The sequence below is a fragment of the Macaca fascicularis genome, chromosome 20 (assembly GCF_037993035.2).
Source record: "Macaca fascicularis isolate 582-1 chromosome 20, T2T-MFA8v1.1".
NCBI lineage: Eukaryota > Metazoa > Chordata > Mammalia > Primates > Cercopithecidae > Macaca > Macaca fascicularis.
The window spans coordinates 64,992,386-65,010,947 of NC_088394.1; the positions used below are offsets into that span (position 1 = coordinate 64,992,386).

The 18,562-nt window shown below is 42.8% G+C and overlaps 1 protein-coding gene across 6 annotated transcripts in view; it reads left to right on the forward strand.

Annotated features, from left to right (window-relative positions):
- The window catches only part of TANGO6 (transport and golgi organization 6 homolog), a 257,551-nt gene that overhangs the window by 61,662 nt on the left and 177,327 nt on the right, over positions 1 to 18,562 (forward strand). For all 6 annotated transcript variants that reach the window (XR_010583644.2, XR_012429092.1, XR_010583643.2 and 3 more), the window contains exons 9-12: positions 653 to 829; positions 6,238 to 6,370; positions 7,999 to 8,190; positions 18,223 to 18,357. Coding sequence is in view for 2 of the 6 variants with exons in the window: in XM_065536620.2 (XP_065392692.1) it covers positions 653 to 829; positions 6,238 to 6,370; positions 7,999 to 8,190; positions 18,223 to 18,357 (637 nt within the window). In the remaining 4 variants the exon portion in view is untranslated. The remainder of the gene's footprint in view (positions 1 to 652; positions 830 to 6,237; positions 6,371 to 7,998; positions 8,191 to 18,222; positions 18,358 to 18,562) is intronic.

The window sequence follows — 18,562 nt, forward strand, 5'->3', positions numbered from 1 at the left end:
GAGATGGGGTTTCACCATGTTGGCCAGGCTGGTCTCGAACTCCTGACCTCAGATGATCCACCCGCCTCAGCCTCCCAAAATGCTGGGATTACAGGCGTGAGCCACCACGCCTGGCCTCTGGTTTTTGTTTTAAAACTCAAGTCCTCACAGCACTATCATGTCCTCATCAGAGACAGACAAGGAACATGTGAACATTGATATAGTTCCTCTTCTAGTTGATTGACACAGATGAAAGGAGTTGAGGTATCAGCAATATTTTGTTGGTATGCAGTTTCTTGGTCTCCAGCTATTGGTCTTGCTGAGAGTAGATGCTTTTTATACGTGTGTACTTTCTTTGACAGTACCTGATGCAAAGGCAGTAGTACACTTGGAATTACCGAAAAAAAAAAAAAAATCACGTGGGGCTTATGTGGCAAATCAGGGTTGCTGCCAGAGCCAAGGATTAGTCAGTCAGTCATTGAATTTCAGTATATTTGCATTCTGAAATTCACAAGAAGCATACTTTCCACTCCTGCATTTCAGTAGTACTAGGAGATCGTGCCAGCATTTAAAATGCAGTGGAACCTGACAGCCTTTCTTTCTTTTTTTATGTTAGCTTGTTAGATGCATGGAGTAAGATGACAAGCTCATTCATTACTGCTTTTTCTGCCAGGTCACTTTGCCAAGAAATCTTATTATGGATTCTGGGGAAGCTGGAAAGGAAGAAGGCAATTGCCAGCCTGAAAGGATTTGCAGGGTTGGACAAAGCTGTGCCCTCTCTCCATTCTCTGTGTCAGTTTAGAGCTGCCACTCAAGGTGGCATTATGATTACCATCAAAGAGGCCATTAGGTGAGTCCACCCATCCATTACTGTCTCTCTTCAGATTTAGTTCTGCCCAAAAGGCCATTCAGTCATTCAACCACTAAGGGGCGCTGATAGAAAAGAAACCAGAAACTCAAGTGGCTGAGGTGCTTGCTGTTTATATTCTCTAAATGAAACGTAAGCCTTAAATAATTCTCCAGGTTTTTTCCCAAGATGCCTGCTAATGGTTGGTGCAATTTACTGGAGCCTCACAGCTCTGCATCACAACAAGCCCACTTACTTCACCATCTTTGCCAGTTAATCAGAGTAAAGGGCAGACACATGTTCACCCTTAACACCATAATAATCCAATTATCTTTCTGACTCTCAAAATGGTATATGTGTGTGTTTATCTTCAGACTTATTCCTGAGGGAAATTGTCCAATAGCTATCTTTTATGGTAATTTTATGATGGAGATTTGTTTCTCATAGGGATTGATTAGAAAGTGCTTAATAAATATTAGTGAAATGGATCATTTATTTATCCAACATCTCACAATTGCATGTTTTAAATTATTTCCACTTTCTGGATGATCTAATGTTATTACCTCAGAACATAATTTCCTGTTGGTCATAGTCCATGTAATATGAATGAGTGACTGCTATCCTGTTTGGATTTCACATCACATTCAAAGTGTTGCTGTTTGTTGAAGCGCTGAAATATTATTATATATTCATGGTTAACTTGGTAAAGTTTTAAAACACCCCTTCAGTTTGGTGGACTCGAGGAAAATAGAAAAACACATAGATTGCAAACAGAATCATCAGTACGAACTCAAGCTGCTATTCTGCCCAGCAACAGTTTATCAAGATGTTTTTGGCCAGACATGGTGGCTCACACCTGTAATCACAGCACTTTAGGAGGCTGAGGCGGGTGGATCACCTGAGGTTAGGAGTTTGAGACCAGCCTGTCCAACATGGTGAAACACCATCTCTATTAAAAATACAAAAATTAGCCAGGCATGGTGGTGCATGTCTGTAGACCTAGCTACTTGTGAGGCTGAGGCACAAGAATTGCTTGAACTGGGAGGTGGAAGTTGCAGTGAGCTGGGATTGTACACTCCAGCCTGGGCAACAGGGCGAGATAGTCTCAAAAAAAAAGAAAAGAAAGAAAGAAGAGCCAGGCGTGGTGGCTCACACATGTAATCCCAGCACTTTGGGAGGCTGAGGTGGGTGGATCACTTGAGGTCAGGAGTTCAAGACCAGCCTGGCCAACATGGTGAAACCCATCTCTACTAAAAATACAAAAATTAGCCAGTTGTGGGGGCTGGCACCTGTAGCCCCAGGTACTCGGGAGGCGAGGCAGGACTGTCACTTGAACCCAGGAGGTGGAGGTTGCAGTAAGCCAAGATCGTGCCACTGCACTCCCACCTAGGTGACAGAGTGAGACTCTGTCTCAAAAAAAAAAAGTTTATTTAAAGAAACTCTATAAGAGCAGCTTAGATTTTATGATCTTTAGATCCAGAGTTTTTACTTTTCTGGAATTAAATATAATTGTTTGGAATTTACTCTTTATCATTGATTTTTTTTTTTTTTTTTTTGAGACAGAGTTTTTGCTCTTGTTGCCCAGGCTGGAGTGCAATGGCGCGATCTTGGCTCACTGCAACCTCTGCCTCCCGGGCTCAAGCGATTCTCCTGCCTCAGCCTCCCACGTAGCTGGGGTTACAGGCATGTGCCACCACGCCTGGCTAATTTTGTATTTTTAGTAGAGATGGGGTTTCTCCATGTTGATCAGGCTGATCTTGAACTCCTGACCTCAGGTGATCCACCCACCTTAGCCTCCCAAAGTGGCCTTATCGTTGAATTTTTAAGAGTGACTAAAGTAGTGCTTCTTAAGATAATTGTCATGTGTTTTTGTTTTGTTTTTGAGGCTTAGTGTTGCTCTGTCGCTCAGACTGGAGTGCAATGGCATGATCTTGGCTGACTGCAACCTCCACCTCCTGGGTTCAAGCAATTCTCTTGCCTCAGCCTGCCGAGTAGCTGGGACTACAGGCACTCGCCACCATGCCAGGCTAACGTCATGTTGTTTTAGAAGTATTTGAATACAGTACTTCATTTTCACAATCAAAATGGCTCACAGAAGCTTAGAAGTGATGTTTATCCATTTTGGCTTTTCCTTCAACATAGAATGTTGTGGAGAAAACATGACTGATCTGAAGGACTCTGGAAGATTCTGGGATAATACAGGAAATATCCTAAGCTAAATGTATAGGTTATTCATTCTATTAGAGGAATAGGAAGTCCATGTTCTTCTTTTTTTTTTTTTTTTTTTTTTTTGAGACAGAGTCTCGCTCTGTCGCCCAGGCTGGAGTGCAGTGGCGCGATCTCGGCTCACTGCAAGCTCCGCCTCCCAGGTTCATGCCATTCTCCTGCCTCAGCCTCCCAAGTAGCTGGGACTACAGGCGCCCGCCACCAGGCCCGGCTAATTTTTTGTATTTTTAGTAAAGGCGGGGTTTCACCGAGTTAGCCAGGATGGTCTTCATCTCCTGACCTTGTGATCCACCTGCCTCGGCCTCCCAAAGTGCTGGGATTACAGGTGTGGGAAGTCCATGTTCTTAGTGAACTGGCACACTGAGACATACTGCCTTATGAGATGGTCTGCCAAGTTAATAATTGTACTTTTCAATGAGATGAAGAAACATCTGTCATTTTTTTTTTCTCAATTTAGTCTGAAAAAATTTTATGTCATTGGTCACTGAAATAACACATATTCTTTTTATAATACAAAAAACATATAAAGAGGAAAACAAAAGTCAACTAGTGTCTTATTTCCTGTTCACATTATTTTAGTGTTTTGCTTTTTAGTACATTTTCAATGCTTTTGTATTTGTTTATATGATGATATGGTATAATAATATAGTATCTTGAGCTGCGTATGGTGGTTCATACTGGTAATCCCAGCACTTTGGGAGGCCAAGGTGTGAGGATTGCTTGAGGTTAGGCGTTCAAGATCAGCCTGGGCAACATAGCAAGACCCCATTTCTTTAAAAAAAAAAAAAAAAAAAGGCCAGGCACAGTGGCTCATGCTTGTAATCCCAGCATTTTGGGAGGCCAAGACGGGCGGATCACATGAGGTCGAGAGTTCGAGACCAGCCTGGCCAACATGGTAAAACTCTGTGTCTACTAAAAATACAAAAATTAGACAGGCGTGGTGGCAGTTGCCTGTAATCCCAGCTACTCGGGAGGCTGAGGCAGGAGAATCACTTGAACCCGGGAGGTGGAGGTTGCAGTAAGCCGAGATCGCACCATTGTACTCCAGCCTAGGTGACAAGAGTAAAACTCCGTGTTAAAAAAAAAAAAAAAATTATAGCCGGGCGCGGTGGCTCAAGCCTGTAATCCCAGCACTTTGGGAGGCCGAGACGGGCGGATCACGAGGTCAGGAGTTTGAGACCATCCTGGCTAACACGGTGAAACCCCGTCTCTACTAAAAAATACAAAAAAACTAGCCGGGCGAGGTGGCGGGCGCCTGTAGTCCCGGCTACTCGGGAGGCTGAGGCAGGAGAATGGCGTAAAAACCCGGGAGGCAGAGCTTGCAGTGAGCTGAGATCCGGCCACTGCACTCCAGCCTGGGCGACACAGCGAGACTCCGTCTCAAAAAAAAAAAAAAAGAAAAAAAAAAAAAAAAATTATAAAAAAAGTATGTACACACACACACAGGTGTATATATATGTATACATGGTATCTTTGTCTTTTCACTTGTCAGAGGAATTAAAAACTAAAAGCCATAGTACCTCATGAGAAAGTACGAATATTTCTTGATCAGCCTGGGCAATATGGCAAAACCCGGTTTCTACAAAAAAATACAAATATTAGTTGGTTGTGATGGTGCACCTCTCTAGTCCCAGCTACTTAGGAGGCTGAAGTGGGAGGATTGCCTCAGTCTGCGAGGTGGAGGCTGCAGTGAGCCATGATTGCACCACTGTACTCCAGCCTAGGCAATGAGTGAGACCCTGTCTCAAAAATTAAAAAAAAAAACAAAAAAACAAAAAACGGCTGAGTGCAGTGGCTCATGCCTGTAATCCCAGCACTTTGGTAGGCCAAGGCGGGCAGATCACGAGGTCAGAAGTTCGAGACCAGCCTGGCCACCATAGTGAAATACTGTCTCTACTAAAAATACCAAAAATTAGCTGGGCGTGGTGGTGGGCGCCTGTAATCCCAGCTACTCCGGAGGCTGAGGCAGGAGAACTGCTTGAACCCGGGAGGCGGAGGTTGCAGTGAACCAAGATGGCATCATTGCACTCCAGCCTGGGCAACAAGAGCGAGACTCCATCTCAAATAAATAAATAAATAAATAAATAAATAAATTTTTGCAGTAATCATAGCACTGATTTAGCCAGATTTTATAACTTGGTAATCACATTCAACCTACTCATTTTTCTGAACCTTTATGCATTTTCTTATCTCAGCTAATTGGTTCCTTTCAGTTGAGACTGCATGTCCTCCCATGATGATCACATCTTTTTCTGCTGCCCATAACCCTTCAGTAGCTTATCAGAAAAAAGTCAAAGTTCTTTTGAATGACATCCAAGGCCCTCTGTGATCTAGCCTTACTTTACAGCCTTCTCTTTCTGTTTTTCCTCAGGACCCAGAATATCTGCATATGACTTGTATATACTTTAATTCCTCCTTGCTTTTGTAAAAGTAATAGTAATTCTCCAACATCCATCTTTTTTTTTTTTTTTAGAAATGAGATCTTACCATGTTGTCTATGTTACTGGCGTTCAGTGGCTATTCAGTTGTGACCATAATGCACTACAACCTCAAACTCGTGGGCTCAAGCAGTCTTCCGGCCTCAGCCTCCTGGTACACTACCAGTGTGCACCACTGTGCCCGGCTAACATCCATCTTCATGAATCTTTCCCTATTTGAGCAAATGACCATGCAGGACATAACAGCCTAGTTTCTGAGAATCAATACTTTTCTCAGAATGGAGAAATAGTAAAATAAGTTAAATAAATTTGGGGGATCTTTTTAATGATTAACTGTTTGGACATAACGTGTTACTTTAGAAGATTGTTAGCCGGGCACGGTGGCTCACGCCTGTAATCCCAGCACTTTGGGAGGCTGAGACGGGCGGATCACAAGGTCAGGAGATCAAGACCATCCTGGCTAACACGGTGAAACCCCGTCTCTACTAAAAAATACAAAAAACTAGCCGGGCGAGGTGGCGGGCGCCTGTGGTCCCAGCTACTCCGGAGGCTGAGGCAGGAGAATGGTGTAAACCCGGGAGGCGGAGCTTGCAGTGAGCTGAGATCCGGCCACTGCACTCCAGCCTGGGCGACAGAGCCAGACTCAGTCTCAAAAAAAAAAAAAAAAAAAAAAAAAGATTGTTATGGGGTTTAAAATTATCTGTATCTCTGGTAACTCTGCCAAGATAAATTTTACCCTCATTGCAGTGATGAAGATGAAGATGAAGCTCTGTACCAGAAGGTATCCTCAGAGCAGGGCCGGGTAGAGCATCTCGGGGACTTGCTGTCCCACTGCCAGGAATGCGGTTTGGCAGGAGACTTCTTCATCTTCTGTTTGAAAGTAAGAACTACCTGTAATTCCTGGTCAGTGTTATTCCAGGGGAGTGCCAGGAAACCCTTTGAATTTTCAAAGCATTTATAATTTTAGATCCTAAAATGTAGGCCCTAATTTAAGGAAAGCGATCAAAGGACATAAAGGAATTTATTTTTTTAGTAGCCTTTGGATTGGTAAAAAGAAGAAATTTTTCTTCACTAGTACTCATGTTATCTACTACTTCCTCAAATAATCGGCACTGGCAGTTTAGAGATGAACAAAGCAGAACCCTCGATCTATGAAAGGGTTAATCTTTGCTCTGTGTTGACAGTAAGAACTCTTTTGAAGTTAATAGCAGGTTTTACAGCTATAGAGTAATCCCTTATCCTTTCTGACTGTTGTTTTGTCAGGTATTTGCAAAGGAGATTTAGCAATTCTGCCTCCTTCATTTCATTTTGCAGGCACCTGAAGCCTTTTCCGGGTTTGTTTCTTAGTGCCAGTGGTTGTGCTTTGCTTGCTTTTCTTCTATTCTCTGACAGTAACTTGTACCCCATACTGTTACTCCTTGTTGCACTGTATGACATCATAAGCCAGTGACCTCCAGCTCTGCCTTTTCAACTCTTTCCCCTAAATAAAGTGTCTACTCTAAAAGAGCTGTAAGAGAGTTTAAGGTTTCTGTAGGTATGGGAGAATTCAAGGAGGGAATCAGGGCTAACATTTCTAGAACTTGAAGTAGGAGACACTTTTTGATGCTTTCTTACCTCCCATGTTCACACCCATCCCCATGCCCAGCGATACTCTTTCTAAATAACATTCCAAGGGGATGTGCTCTTAATTGTATACTTAAAAAAAGGTGGCTCACTCCCAGCACTTTGGGAGGCCGAGCCAGGTGGATCACCTGAGCTCAGGCATTTGAGACCAGCTTGGGCAACATGGCGAAACCCCGTCTCTACCAATAATACAAAAAGTAGCCTGGCATGGGGGCTTGTGCCTGTAGTCCCGGCTACTCGGGAGGCTAAGATGAGAGGATCACTTGAGCCCAGGAGGCAGAGGTTTCAGTAAGCCAAGAAGGGTAGGTGAATAGCCTACAAAACCCTCAGTAATACATAATTTCTTAGAAGTTAGTTCTAAGTATGTTAGAGGAAAAGAGCTGTAGTGCTGGAGGCATCTAATGGTCTCCAAAAGGGGTTTGAGAATGTGAGGTGATCTGAGGCTCAGTTCAAGGAAGGCCACTAGTAGAAATCATAGAAATACCCACAAAGCCGAAAGCTTGTCAAACTATTTCTTTGTGTGTGTGTGTGTATGTTTTTTATTGTGAGACTTTAAATTTTTATATACATGGTATCATACTGTATATATTATTCTGAAACTTACATTTTTCACTCAGTAGTGTTTTTTGAGATCTATGTATGTTGATACCCATATAAATCTAATTCATTTATTTTAACTGCTGTGATATTACAAATACATCATAATTTTTTCTTATTGCTGGTCATTTAGCTTGTCTCCAAGTTTTGGCTATTATAAATAATGTTGCAACAAACACAGACTATTTCTTTAAACATGCAGTTCAAACAGAGTTTTCTACTTATGTTTGAGAAGGCCTTAGTTCTACTGGCTTTATCTTCACTTTTTCTTTCCTGCCATGCTTGTAGGAGTTGACTCTTGTGGCCACGGAAAATGAAACAGGGTTAAAAACTGAGCCCTTCTCCAGCAAGAGCCTCTTGGAATTAGAGCAATATCAGACTCTTCTTGTGGAAGGCCAAGAGCAGAAGCTGCTTGTCCTGCAGCTGATGGCTGTTCTGTGCGAGAGAATGTCTGAGCAGATATTCACAAACATCACTCAGGTCAGTAGTTGCCACATTCTGGACCCTAGCCTTTTTTTCTTTCCAAAAAATATAGTTTAAAAATGTTGCTGAGAGTGTGATTTGATGACACCTGGATCGTGAGGTGTTTCCTGGAATGCTGGTTAAATATGGAAACTACACAGCCCACACCAGGCCACTGAATCCAAAACGTTCCAGTGTCCTGAGACTCCACACGTTTAACAAGCTCCCGAGGTGATTCTCATGCACATAAAATTTTGTCTTAAATGTTTATATGTTATGTTATAGTAGTTTTCAACTTTGGGTGCAAAAAAAGTTATCTGGGATCTTTTTCAGTATATTGATAGCCAGCCCACGTTTAGAGATTCTGATTCAGCATGTCTGCATTAGAGCCTGGGCATCTTTGTCCTACTGAAGCTCCATGGATGATTCTAATGTGTATCAAAACTTGAAAATGATTATACACTCAATTTGAAGAAAAGAAATCACTAATAATAGTGAGATCACCTTGAATTTTATTATAGGTCCTCTAACTCACAGTTATCTCCACAACATTCTATAAAGTTTTAAGATGTTTTAAAAAATGCTTTTAGAGGAGTATCTTTATGCGAGTCAGTGCCTGAATTTTATTGGCTCAGACATTATTTTTCCCACCTTTAAAAAAGACAGGAAATAAAAGTAACAAAGCAAAGGCAGTACAGTCGCCAGATTTTACCACTTAACCAGAATTAGTTGTTGCTTGGTTGGTCAATAGGCAGTTGTAAGATGGCATGATTGTCACGCTTAAATCTGATTCTCCAGCTCTTTGTATGGTCGTCATTGTCATCTGCCTTCGGGTGTTGCTAAGCAGCATTTCACTATAGCTCCTGCTGAGAAAATTTGCAGCTGCCTGTCAGCTCTGACTTACCGTGCCTGTTTAATGAGAATTATGCTCATGATTTCTTTCCTGGCCTCTTATTCTTTCAGTTCACTGACCCCGTGTTACTCAGTAGGGTGATTTGTTTCTCCTGTGTTTATATCCATTCCCTGAAGACTTTTTCATCCAGACCTTATGTTTTTGTCTCAGGATGCTAGTTGGAAGGGGAAATGGTCTAAAAACTGATATGACTTGAGCTTTTGCACTTAGTTCCCTTTACTCCTAATTAAGGAATAATGGTGTCAGGCTGGTACAGAAATGATTTGTCTCATTAAATTATCCTTCAGCTAAGGTTAAAATGTATCAGGGCCAAAAGAACCACAAGGAAATATTAAATTGTATTTGGTAATCTCACTGCTAGTGATAATATTGGTATATTATTTTATTTTATTATTATTTTTTTGAGACGGAGTCTCTCTTTGTCACCCAGGCTGGAGTGCAGCGGCGCAATCTCGGCTCACTGCAACCCCCACCTCCTGGGTTCAAGCAATTCTCCTGCCTCAGCCTCCTGAGGAGCTGGGATTACAGGTGTGTACCACTGTGCCCAGCTGATTTTTGTATTTTTAGTAGAGATGGGGTTTCACTATGTTGGCCAGGCTGATCTTGAACTCCTGACCTCAGGTGATCCACCTGCCTTGGCTTCCCATAGTGCTGGGATTACAGGCGTGAGCTACCGCACCCAGCCATTATTGGTATATTATTTGGAAATACACACATAAAGAAAATAAGTTAATTTTATGAATATTATTAGGAATCAAGATTTTTAGCATAAAAAAAGAGATATAAAGTAAAGAACCAGAGTAAAGACCCTATAATTTATTTTATTTTATTTTAAGAGACAGAGCCTCACTATGTTGCCCAGGCTGGACTTGAATTCCTGGGCTCAAGTGATTCTCCCACCTCAGCCTCCCAAGTAGCTGAGACCACAGGTGCACACCACCATGCCCAGCTTAAAACCCTGTAATATTGAATTTCAGTTGGAAATATTAGTATGAACTCATGATTTTTCTCTTTTTTAAAAATAGCTGTTTCCAGCTCAGTCCATTGTCAATCCCAAGAAGCAAGACAACCCAGTGTCAATAAGCATTGGTAGAGACAATATACAGTTTCTTTTTTTTTTTTTTTTGAGACCGAGTCTGACTCTGTTGCCCAGGCTGGAGTGCAGTGGTGCAATCTCGGCTCACTACAACCTCCACCTCCCAGGTTCAAGTGATTCTCCTGCCTCAGCCTCCCAAGTAGGTGGGATTACAGGCATCTACCACCATGCTTGGCTAATTTTTGTATCTTTAGTAGAGACAGGGTTTCACCATGTTGGCGAGGCTGGTCTTGAACTCCTGACCTTAAGCAATCCACCTGTCTCGGCCTCTCAAAGTGCTGGGATTACAGGCATGAGCCACTGTGCCCAGCCCAATTTATAGTTTCTAAATATCATTTTCTACTAAATTCTAAGCTCTATATGGAATAAAGTTGATTCAAAGTCTGAGGCAGGCGGGAATCATACATTATAAACCTCAAGGCATCTTGTTGTGCTTGAATACAAGAAAGTGACCTGAGATGAATGGGATCATATCTGTAGCACACTGGAGCCAACTTGAAGGGACTCCCATTGCCATAGATAGGACAATTAGATCATTAAAAGGAATAATGCCTGCAATAGTTGAAGTACATCAAAGATATAAAAATCTGAGTCAAAGAAAAAAGCCCTCATATGACATCTTTGGGATTGCCAGGGCATCAACTCATTATTTTGTACATTGATAAGTAAAGGGAAAGAATAAAGCATTTGTCTTGTGTTTCCTGTAGGAATTGTATGTCAGGGTAACCAAATGGTCTATGAAGGAAAATCTTCATAGAGAATTACAGCTAAAAATTCAAAAAGAAAACTAGAAAATTACATCTTGTCTGGGTGCTATGGCTCACGCCTGTAATCTCAGCACTTTGGGAGTCTGAAGCAGGAGGATTGCCTGAGCTCAGGAGTTTGAGACCAGCCTGGGCAATATGGCAAAACCTCACCTCTACTAAAAATACAAAAACTAGACTGGGCACAGTGGCTCACGCCTGAAATCCCAGATCTTTGGGAGACTGAGGTGGGCAGATCACGTGAGACCAGGAGTTTGAGACCAGCCTGGCCACCATGGTGAAACCTCATCTCTACTGAAAATACAAAAATTAGCTGGGCATGGTGACCCGTGCCTATAATCCCAACTACTGGGAGGCTGAAGCAGGAGAATCGCTTGAACCTGGGAGGCGGAGGTTGCAGTGAGCTGAGATCGCACCACTGCACTGCGCTCCTAGCTGGGTGACAAGAGCAAAACTCCGTCTCAAAAAACATTTAAACAACAGGAAAGTACATAACGTAAAAAGTAGGGACTTCTGGTGAAAGACAGTGTACTGAACGCATGTTTATCTGCTCTCTCTGGAAGCCATAGGGACCAACGGAACAGGAGAGAAGAGACGGTAGATAAAAGGTAATAGCCGACCAGGTGTGGTGGCTCACGCCCATAATCCCAGCACTTTGGGAGACCGAGGTGAGCAGATCATTTGGGCCCAGGTGTTTGAGACCAGCCTGATCAACATAGCAAGACCCCATCTCTCAAAAAAAAAAAAAAAAAAAAAATTAGTGGAGTGTGGTGGCAAGCGCCTGTAATCCCAGCTATTTGGAAGGCTGAGGCATGAAAAACACTTGAACCCAGGAGGTAGAGGTCACAGTGAGCCGAGATTGCACCACTGCACTCCAGCTTGAGCAACAGAGTGAGACTCAGAAAAAAAAAAGGTAATAACAAATGTTGCAAAGTTCAGTGGCGAGATATAGCTCACTGCAACCTTCTACCCAATGGGTTCAAGCAATCCTTCCACCTTAGCCTCCCAAGTAGCTGCGACTACAGGCTTGCAACACCACGCCCAACTAATTGTTGTTGTTTGTTTGTTTGTTTGTTTTGTAGAGATGGGGTCTCACTGTATTGCCCAGGCTGGTCTGGGCTAGCAACTTGAGAAACTGGAAATCTAGATGTCTGCATGTGGAGAAGCCAAGAAGCACACTACCATACCTCAATGAAGTTGTTATTTTTTTTATTTTTATTTATTTATTTTTTTTGAGACAGAGTCTCACTCTGTTGCCCAGGCTGCAGTGCAGCAGCGCAATCTCAGCTCACTGCAACCTCTGCCTCCCAGGTTCAAGCGATTCTCGTGCCTCAGCCTCCCAAGTAGCTAGGATTACAGGCACCTGCCACCACGCCTGGCTAATTTTTGTATTTTTAGTAGAGATGGGGTTTCACCATGTTGGCCGGGCTGGTCTCAAACTCCTGACCTCAGGTGTCTCGGCCTCCCAAAGTGCTGGGATTAGAGGCATAAGCCACCACGCCCAGCCTAAATTTTTTTTTTTTTTAAAGAAAAATAAGAAAAAAAGGAGCAAGCTCCTTTTTACTGCAGAACCCTGGAGGGACAGGAAGCATCAGATAACCTCTAAAAATGGAGTTGAATTTAGAGCTTGAAAGAGTTTGAAAGGCTGTATAGGATTCAGTAGATCCCTTCATTTGTTCCTTCCCTTTGTACAACCACCTCCCCTTCCCAGCAAAAGACTGGAGGTTTACTCTTGAGAGATGATGAGCCCAAGAGACTCTGAACTGGGTGGGAGAGGCAAACTGAAAAGTAGGAGGTATAAGTTGAAGTCTGCATCCTCAACAATGAGGCCTCCACCCCTTCCACTCAGGTGTCAGAGTCTTGGCAACAGATTTAGACACCCCCATAGGACTACTGTGAGGATTAAATGAGTTAATACCTGTAACATGTTCAGAATTGTGCTTGGTAAATAGGAAATGTTTAATGTCATTATTATTATTATTTTTGAGATGGAGTTTCGCTCTTGTTGCCCAGGCTGGAGTGCAATGTCACAATCTTGGCTTACCACAACTTCTGCCTCCCTGGTTCAAGTGATTTTCCTGCCTCAGCCTCTGGAGTAGCTGGGATTACAGGTGCCTGCAACCACACCCGGCTAATTTTTGTATTTTTAGTAGAGATGAGGTTTCTCCATGTTGATCAGGCTGGTCTCAAACTGCCAGCTTCAGGTGATCCACCTGCCTTGGCCTCCCAAAGTGCTGGGATTACAGGCACCTGGACTTGATGTTATTAATAAACTAAAGAGTTTATTATTAAACCAAACTAAAAGTGGTTGCTTCTGTAGAGCCTGAATCAGATGGGAATAAATTATGTAGGGCACTGCTATTTTTCACTCTAAGCTTTCAGGAATATTTGGCTTTTAAAATTATGTACGTTTATAAGAAGTTTTAAGTAAAAAGTAAAGGTCTGTCCCCACTCTCCACAGCATATATAAATTTTAGAACAGGCTTCGGTCCCACACCTATTCTTGTGGCTGGCAGCCCCACCAAAATCACAGGAAATGTGTAGTAGGTGGAGGAGCTGCTGTCCAAATGGGTAGGGGGTTTTGGTGTTAACACAAAGAATGTTTGGCGGAAAGGGTACTTCATAGATGACAATGATAGCTGGCTATCTCTTTATAGTTAACGGTTCCCTGTGTTTTTTTTGGTTTTTTGTTTTTACAAACAAACAAACATAGAAAGTGTATATTTTAGTAATAGGATCATACGACTTGTTTTGATAGACACACACACACACACACACACACACACACACACACACACACACACACACACACACACACACACACACACACACACACACACACACACACACACACCCCGTGGAGGCCAGGCGCTGTGGCTTATGCTTGTTATCCCAGCACTTAGGGAGGCTACCCGCGAGACTGAGGCAGGAGAATTGCTTGAACCCAGGAGGTGGAGGTTGCAGTGAGCCGAGATCACGCCAGTGCACTGCAGCCTAGGCGGCAGAGCTAAACTCCATCTCAAAAACAAACAAACAAAAAAAACTGGAGAGGAATTTAGAAACAGTTGGAAGGCTAAATAATCCTAGTTGAGTAATTTAGAAATGATTTATTTATTTTTCGTTATTGTTGTTAGAGACAGGGTCTCACTCTTTGTCACCCAGGTGGGAGTGCAGTGGTGCAATCACGGCTCACTGCAACCTTGAACTCCTTGGTTCATGCAATCCTCCTACCTCAGCTTCCTGGGTAGCCAGGACTACAGGTGTGTGCCACTGTGCCTGGCTAATTTTTAAATTTTCTGTAGAGATAGGGTCTCACTTTATTGCCAGGCTGGTCTTAAACTCCTGGCCTAAAGTGATCTCCTGCCTTGGCCTCCCAAAGTATTAGGTTACAGGCATTAGCCACTGTGCCCAGCTAAGGAGTGCTTTAGAAAACTCCCTGGAGGCAAAATAGTTGGCCCAAGATAGTAGAAACAGTTTCTACCTAGTGTTTCTAGAAGGGGCCAGTGTCCTTATCTTCTAGTATGAACAAAATCGTAGGGATGAAGGAGGTGGTGAAAACTGCCATAAACAGCATTGTTCATTTCAGTAAGTGGAACTTTTAATAACCTTTCTAGTTTCCTGCATTGCTTCAGAAGACAAGTGTTAACAAGCCATTCTCCTGACGTTAAGCTTGCAATAAAGATTCTAGCACAGCATGTGATTTGTCCAGAGAATTAAACATGCAAGCTTGCATGTTATTTGGAGGCTTATTATGACCTTCTCAGCCTTTCCATTTCTAAAATGATTTCTCTCTTTTGAGTCATTAATCCTAAGTATGCATGTGTGTGTGCACGCATGTGCATTTGTGTGCTGTCATTTATTCAAAGGTGTTTTTACTTAAGGTGATTAATCCAAATGCATTGAAAATGATGCTGACCAAATTAATTCTATTTAAAGCTTAGTTGTTAGCCAAATGCTATATAAAGTCTTGTCTAGGAACAATCTTAATCCTTTCAACTATTTAATACTTAAGAAAAGACTCTAGATCAGGGGTCTCCAACCCCCAGGCCACGGACTAGTACTGTTCTGTGGCCTGTTAGGAACCCGGCCTCATAACCGGAGGTGAGCAGCGCACAAGTGAGCTTTACCACCTGAGCACGGCCTCCTGTCAGATGAGCAGCAGCATTAGATTCTCATAGGAGCGCGAACCCTGTTGTGAAATGTGCATGCAAGAGATCTAGGTTGCACAGTCCTTATGAGAATCTAACTAACACCTGATGATCTGAGGTGGAATAGTTTCATCCTGAAACCATTCCCCACCCCTCTCCCCCTCCCGCTTCTGCCAGCCTTGGTGTGCGGGAAAATTGTCTTCCATGAAACCGGTCCCTGGTGCCAAAAAGTTTGGGGATCACTGCTGTCAATCATTTGCACAAATGGTTCTAAGACACTGACTTCTAGATGAAACTGAACACTACCCCTCCATTCTTTACTTACTAGAATTAGACTGTCAAAATGTCAGGAGTGAGTCAGGGCAGGAATCCCTGAGGAGGAAACCTCCTTTTGAGAAGCAGATCCAGGATCCCCTGACATAGTCAGAAAGTAACAGGTCATTTTTTATAAGGAGAGTTTATTTATTTATTTATTTTTTGAGACGGAGTCTCGCTTTGTCGCCCAGGCTGGAGTGCAGTGGCCGGATCTCAGCTCACTGCAAGCTCCGCCTCCCGGGTTTATGCCATTCTCCTGCCTCAGCCTCCCGAGTAGCTGGGACTACAGGCGCCCGCCACCTCGCCTGGCTAGTTTTTTGTATTTTTAGTAGAGACGGGGTTTCACCATGTTAGCCAGGATGGTCTCGATCTCCTGACCTTGTGATCCGCCCGTCTCGGCCTCCCAAAGTGCTGGGATTACAGGCTTGAGCCACTGCGCCCGGCCAAGGAGAGTTTATTTTTTAGAGCAGTTTTAGATTCACAACAAAAATGAACAGAAGAGACAGAGATTTCCCTTACACTCCCTGCACTCAAACAACATAGCCTCCCCCATTGTCAACATGTCCCACCAGAGTGATGCATTTTTTACAGCTGATCAGTCTACATTGACACATCACCACCCAAAGTCCATAGTTTACATTAGGGCTCGCTCTTGGCGTTGTACAAACTATGGATTTGGACAAATTTGTAATGCCATGTATCCACCATGATGGTATCATACAGAATAGTTTCACCACCGTAAAAATCCTCTGTGCTCCACCTGTTCTGTTCTCCCTCTCTCCTAACCCCTGGCAACCCTTGATCTTTTTACTGTCCCCATAGTTTTGCCTTTTCCAAAATGTAATATAGTTGAAATCATACAGCATGTAGCCTTTTCAGCTTGGCTTCTTTCCCTTAGTAATACGCATTCGAGGTTCCTCCGTGTCTTTTCATAGCTTGATTGCCCATTTTTTGGTGCTATTTTTCCATTGTTTGGATGTACCACAGTTTATTGATGCATTCACCTACTGAAGGACATCTTGGTTACTTCAGGTTTTAACAATTATAACTAGAGCTGCTATAAACAACCATGTGCAGGTTTTGTATGGACATAGGTTTTCAACTCATTTGAGTAAATATCAAGGCAAGCAATGGCTAGATTGTATGGTGAGAGTATGTTTAGTTTTGTAAGAAAGTGCCAAACGGTCTGCCAAAGTGGCTGTACCATTTTACATTCCCAGCAGCAATGAATGAATGAGAGCTCCCGTTGATCTCCATCCTCACCAACATTCCTGGTGAAATCAGTTCTCTGGATTTTGGCCATTCTATTAGGTGTGTAAAAGTATATCAACAATGCTTTCATTTCCAATTCTCCAATGCCATAGGATGTGGAGCATCTTTTCATATGCTTTTTTTGCCATCTATATATTTTCTTTGGTGAGATATCGGTTTAGGACTTTTGCTCTTTTTTAATTGGGCTCTTTTCTTTTCAAGATAGGATCTCTTTCTGTTACACAGGCTAGAGTGCAGTGACACCATCATGGCTTACTGCAGCCTCGACCTCCTGGGCTCAAGCAATCCTCCCACCTCAGTCTCCTGAGTAGCTGGGACTATAGGCACTTGCCACTATGCATGGCTAATTTTTTTTTTTTTTTTTTTTTTTTGAGACAAGGTCTCACTCTGTTGCCCAGGCTGGAGTGTAGTGGTGCTGTCTCAACTCACTGCAACCTCCGCCTCCTGGTTCAAGCGATTCTTCTACCTCAGCCTCCCGAGTAGCTGAGACTACAGGTGCGCCACCATGCCCGGATAATTTTTTGTAATTTTTTGGTAGAGACAGGATTCACCTTTTGGTCAGGCTGGTCTGGACTCCTAACCTCAAATGATCTACCCACCTCGGCCTCCCAAAGTGCTGGGATTACAGGCGTGAGCCACCGTGCCCAACCCGGGTTTTCTTATTATTGAGCTTTAAGAGTTCTCTGTAAATTTTGGAAAACAGTCTCTTGTCAGACTGTTTTGGATGAATATTTTCTCCCAGTCCGTGGCTTCTCTTTGTATTCTCTTGACAGTGTCTTTCGCAGAGCAGGAATTTTTAACTTCAGTGAAGTCCAGCTTATCATTACTTTCTTTCACGGATTGTGCCTTTGGTGTTGCATCTGAAAAGTCCTCACCATACCCGCGACCATCTAGATTTTCCATGGTAGCTGCTAGGAGTTTATAGTTTTGTATTTTGCATTGCAGTCCATGATCCATTTTGAGTTCATTTACAAGTCATTTTGCTTTTTAATTTTCAGGCAAAATTCATACAAAGTAAAGGAAGTTGGAGTAGCATATTAAAACATTTGGAAAAGTATAAATAGGCTTTCTCATTTATTAAGTGTATGGCCTTAAACAAACAACCTTTTAAAGTCTCAGATTCTTCATTTCATAATGAGGATGATAGTACTGACCTCCTAGAGTTGAGAAGAGAACTAAGTGAGATTGTACACGTGAAACACTTGGGAGCTTCCCGCTTGCTGAACATGTGGAGATGCTGGGAATGGGGCTAACCCAGAGAGGGCATGGAAGCTCCACCCCCACCCACTTTTCCTATCCATCTGTCTGTTCATCAGCGTCCTTTGTAATAACCTTTATAATAAACCAGTAAATGCTATTAAAAAAAAAAAAAAAGCAAAACACTGAACTTCATACCTGCATGGTAAGTAGCAATTGTTCTGGATGATTCTTGCTATCATGATGTAGATAAAGAAGATGAGGATGTAGGCATAAGATGTAAGGAGAATTTTGATTTTTTAAATTATTATTCCTCATTGATTCTCAATTCCCTTTTTTTGGTAGGTGGTGGACTTTGTAGCAGCAACATTGCAGAGAGCCTGTGCAAGCTTGGCCCATCGGGCAGAGAGCACCGTGGAATCACAGACGCTGAGCATGTCTATGGGGCTGGTGGCTGTCATGCTGGGAGGAGCTGTTCAGGTGAGTTGTAGACATGAGCCAAGCTTGAATGGAGGGAAGGGAGAAGCAAAATACCAGTTGTTTTCCTTCCATACCCTTGTGAGAAATAAGAATGGATATTGTACATAGGAGAACCAGAATAAAGAAGTTAGTTTGTTAATGAGAATTTTCTCCAAAGTGGAGAACAAGAAAGTTGCACCGTTTCCACTCTGTCACCTGAATAGAC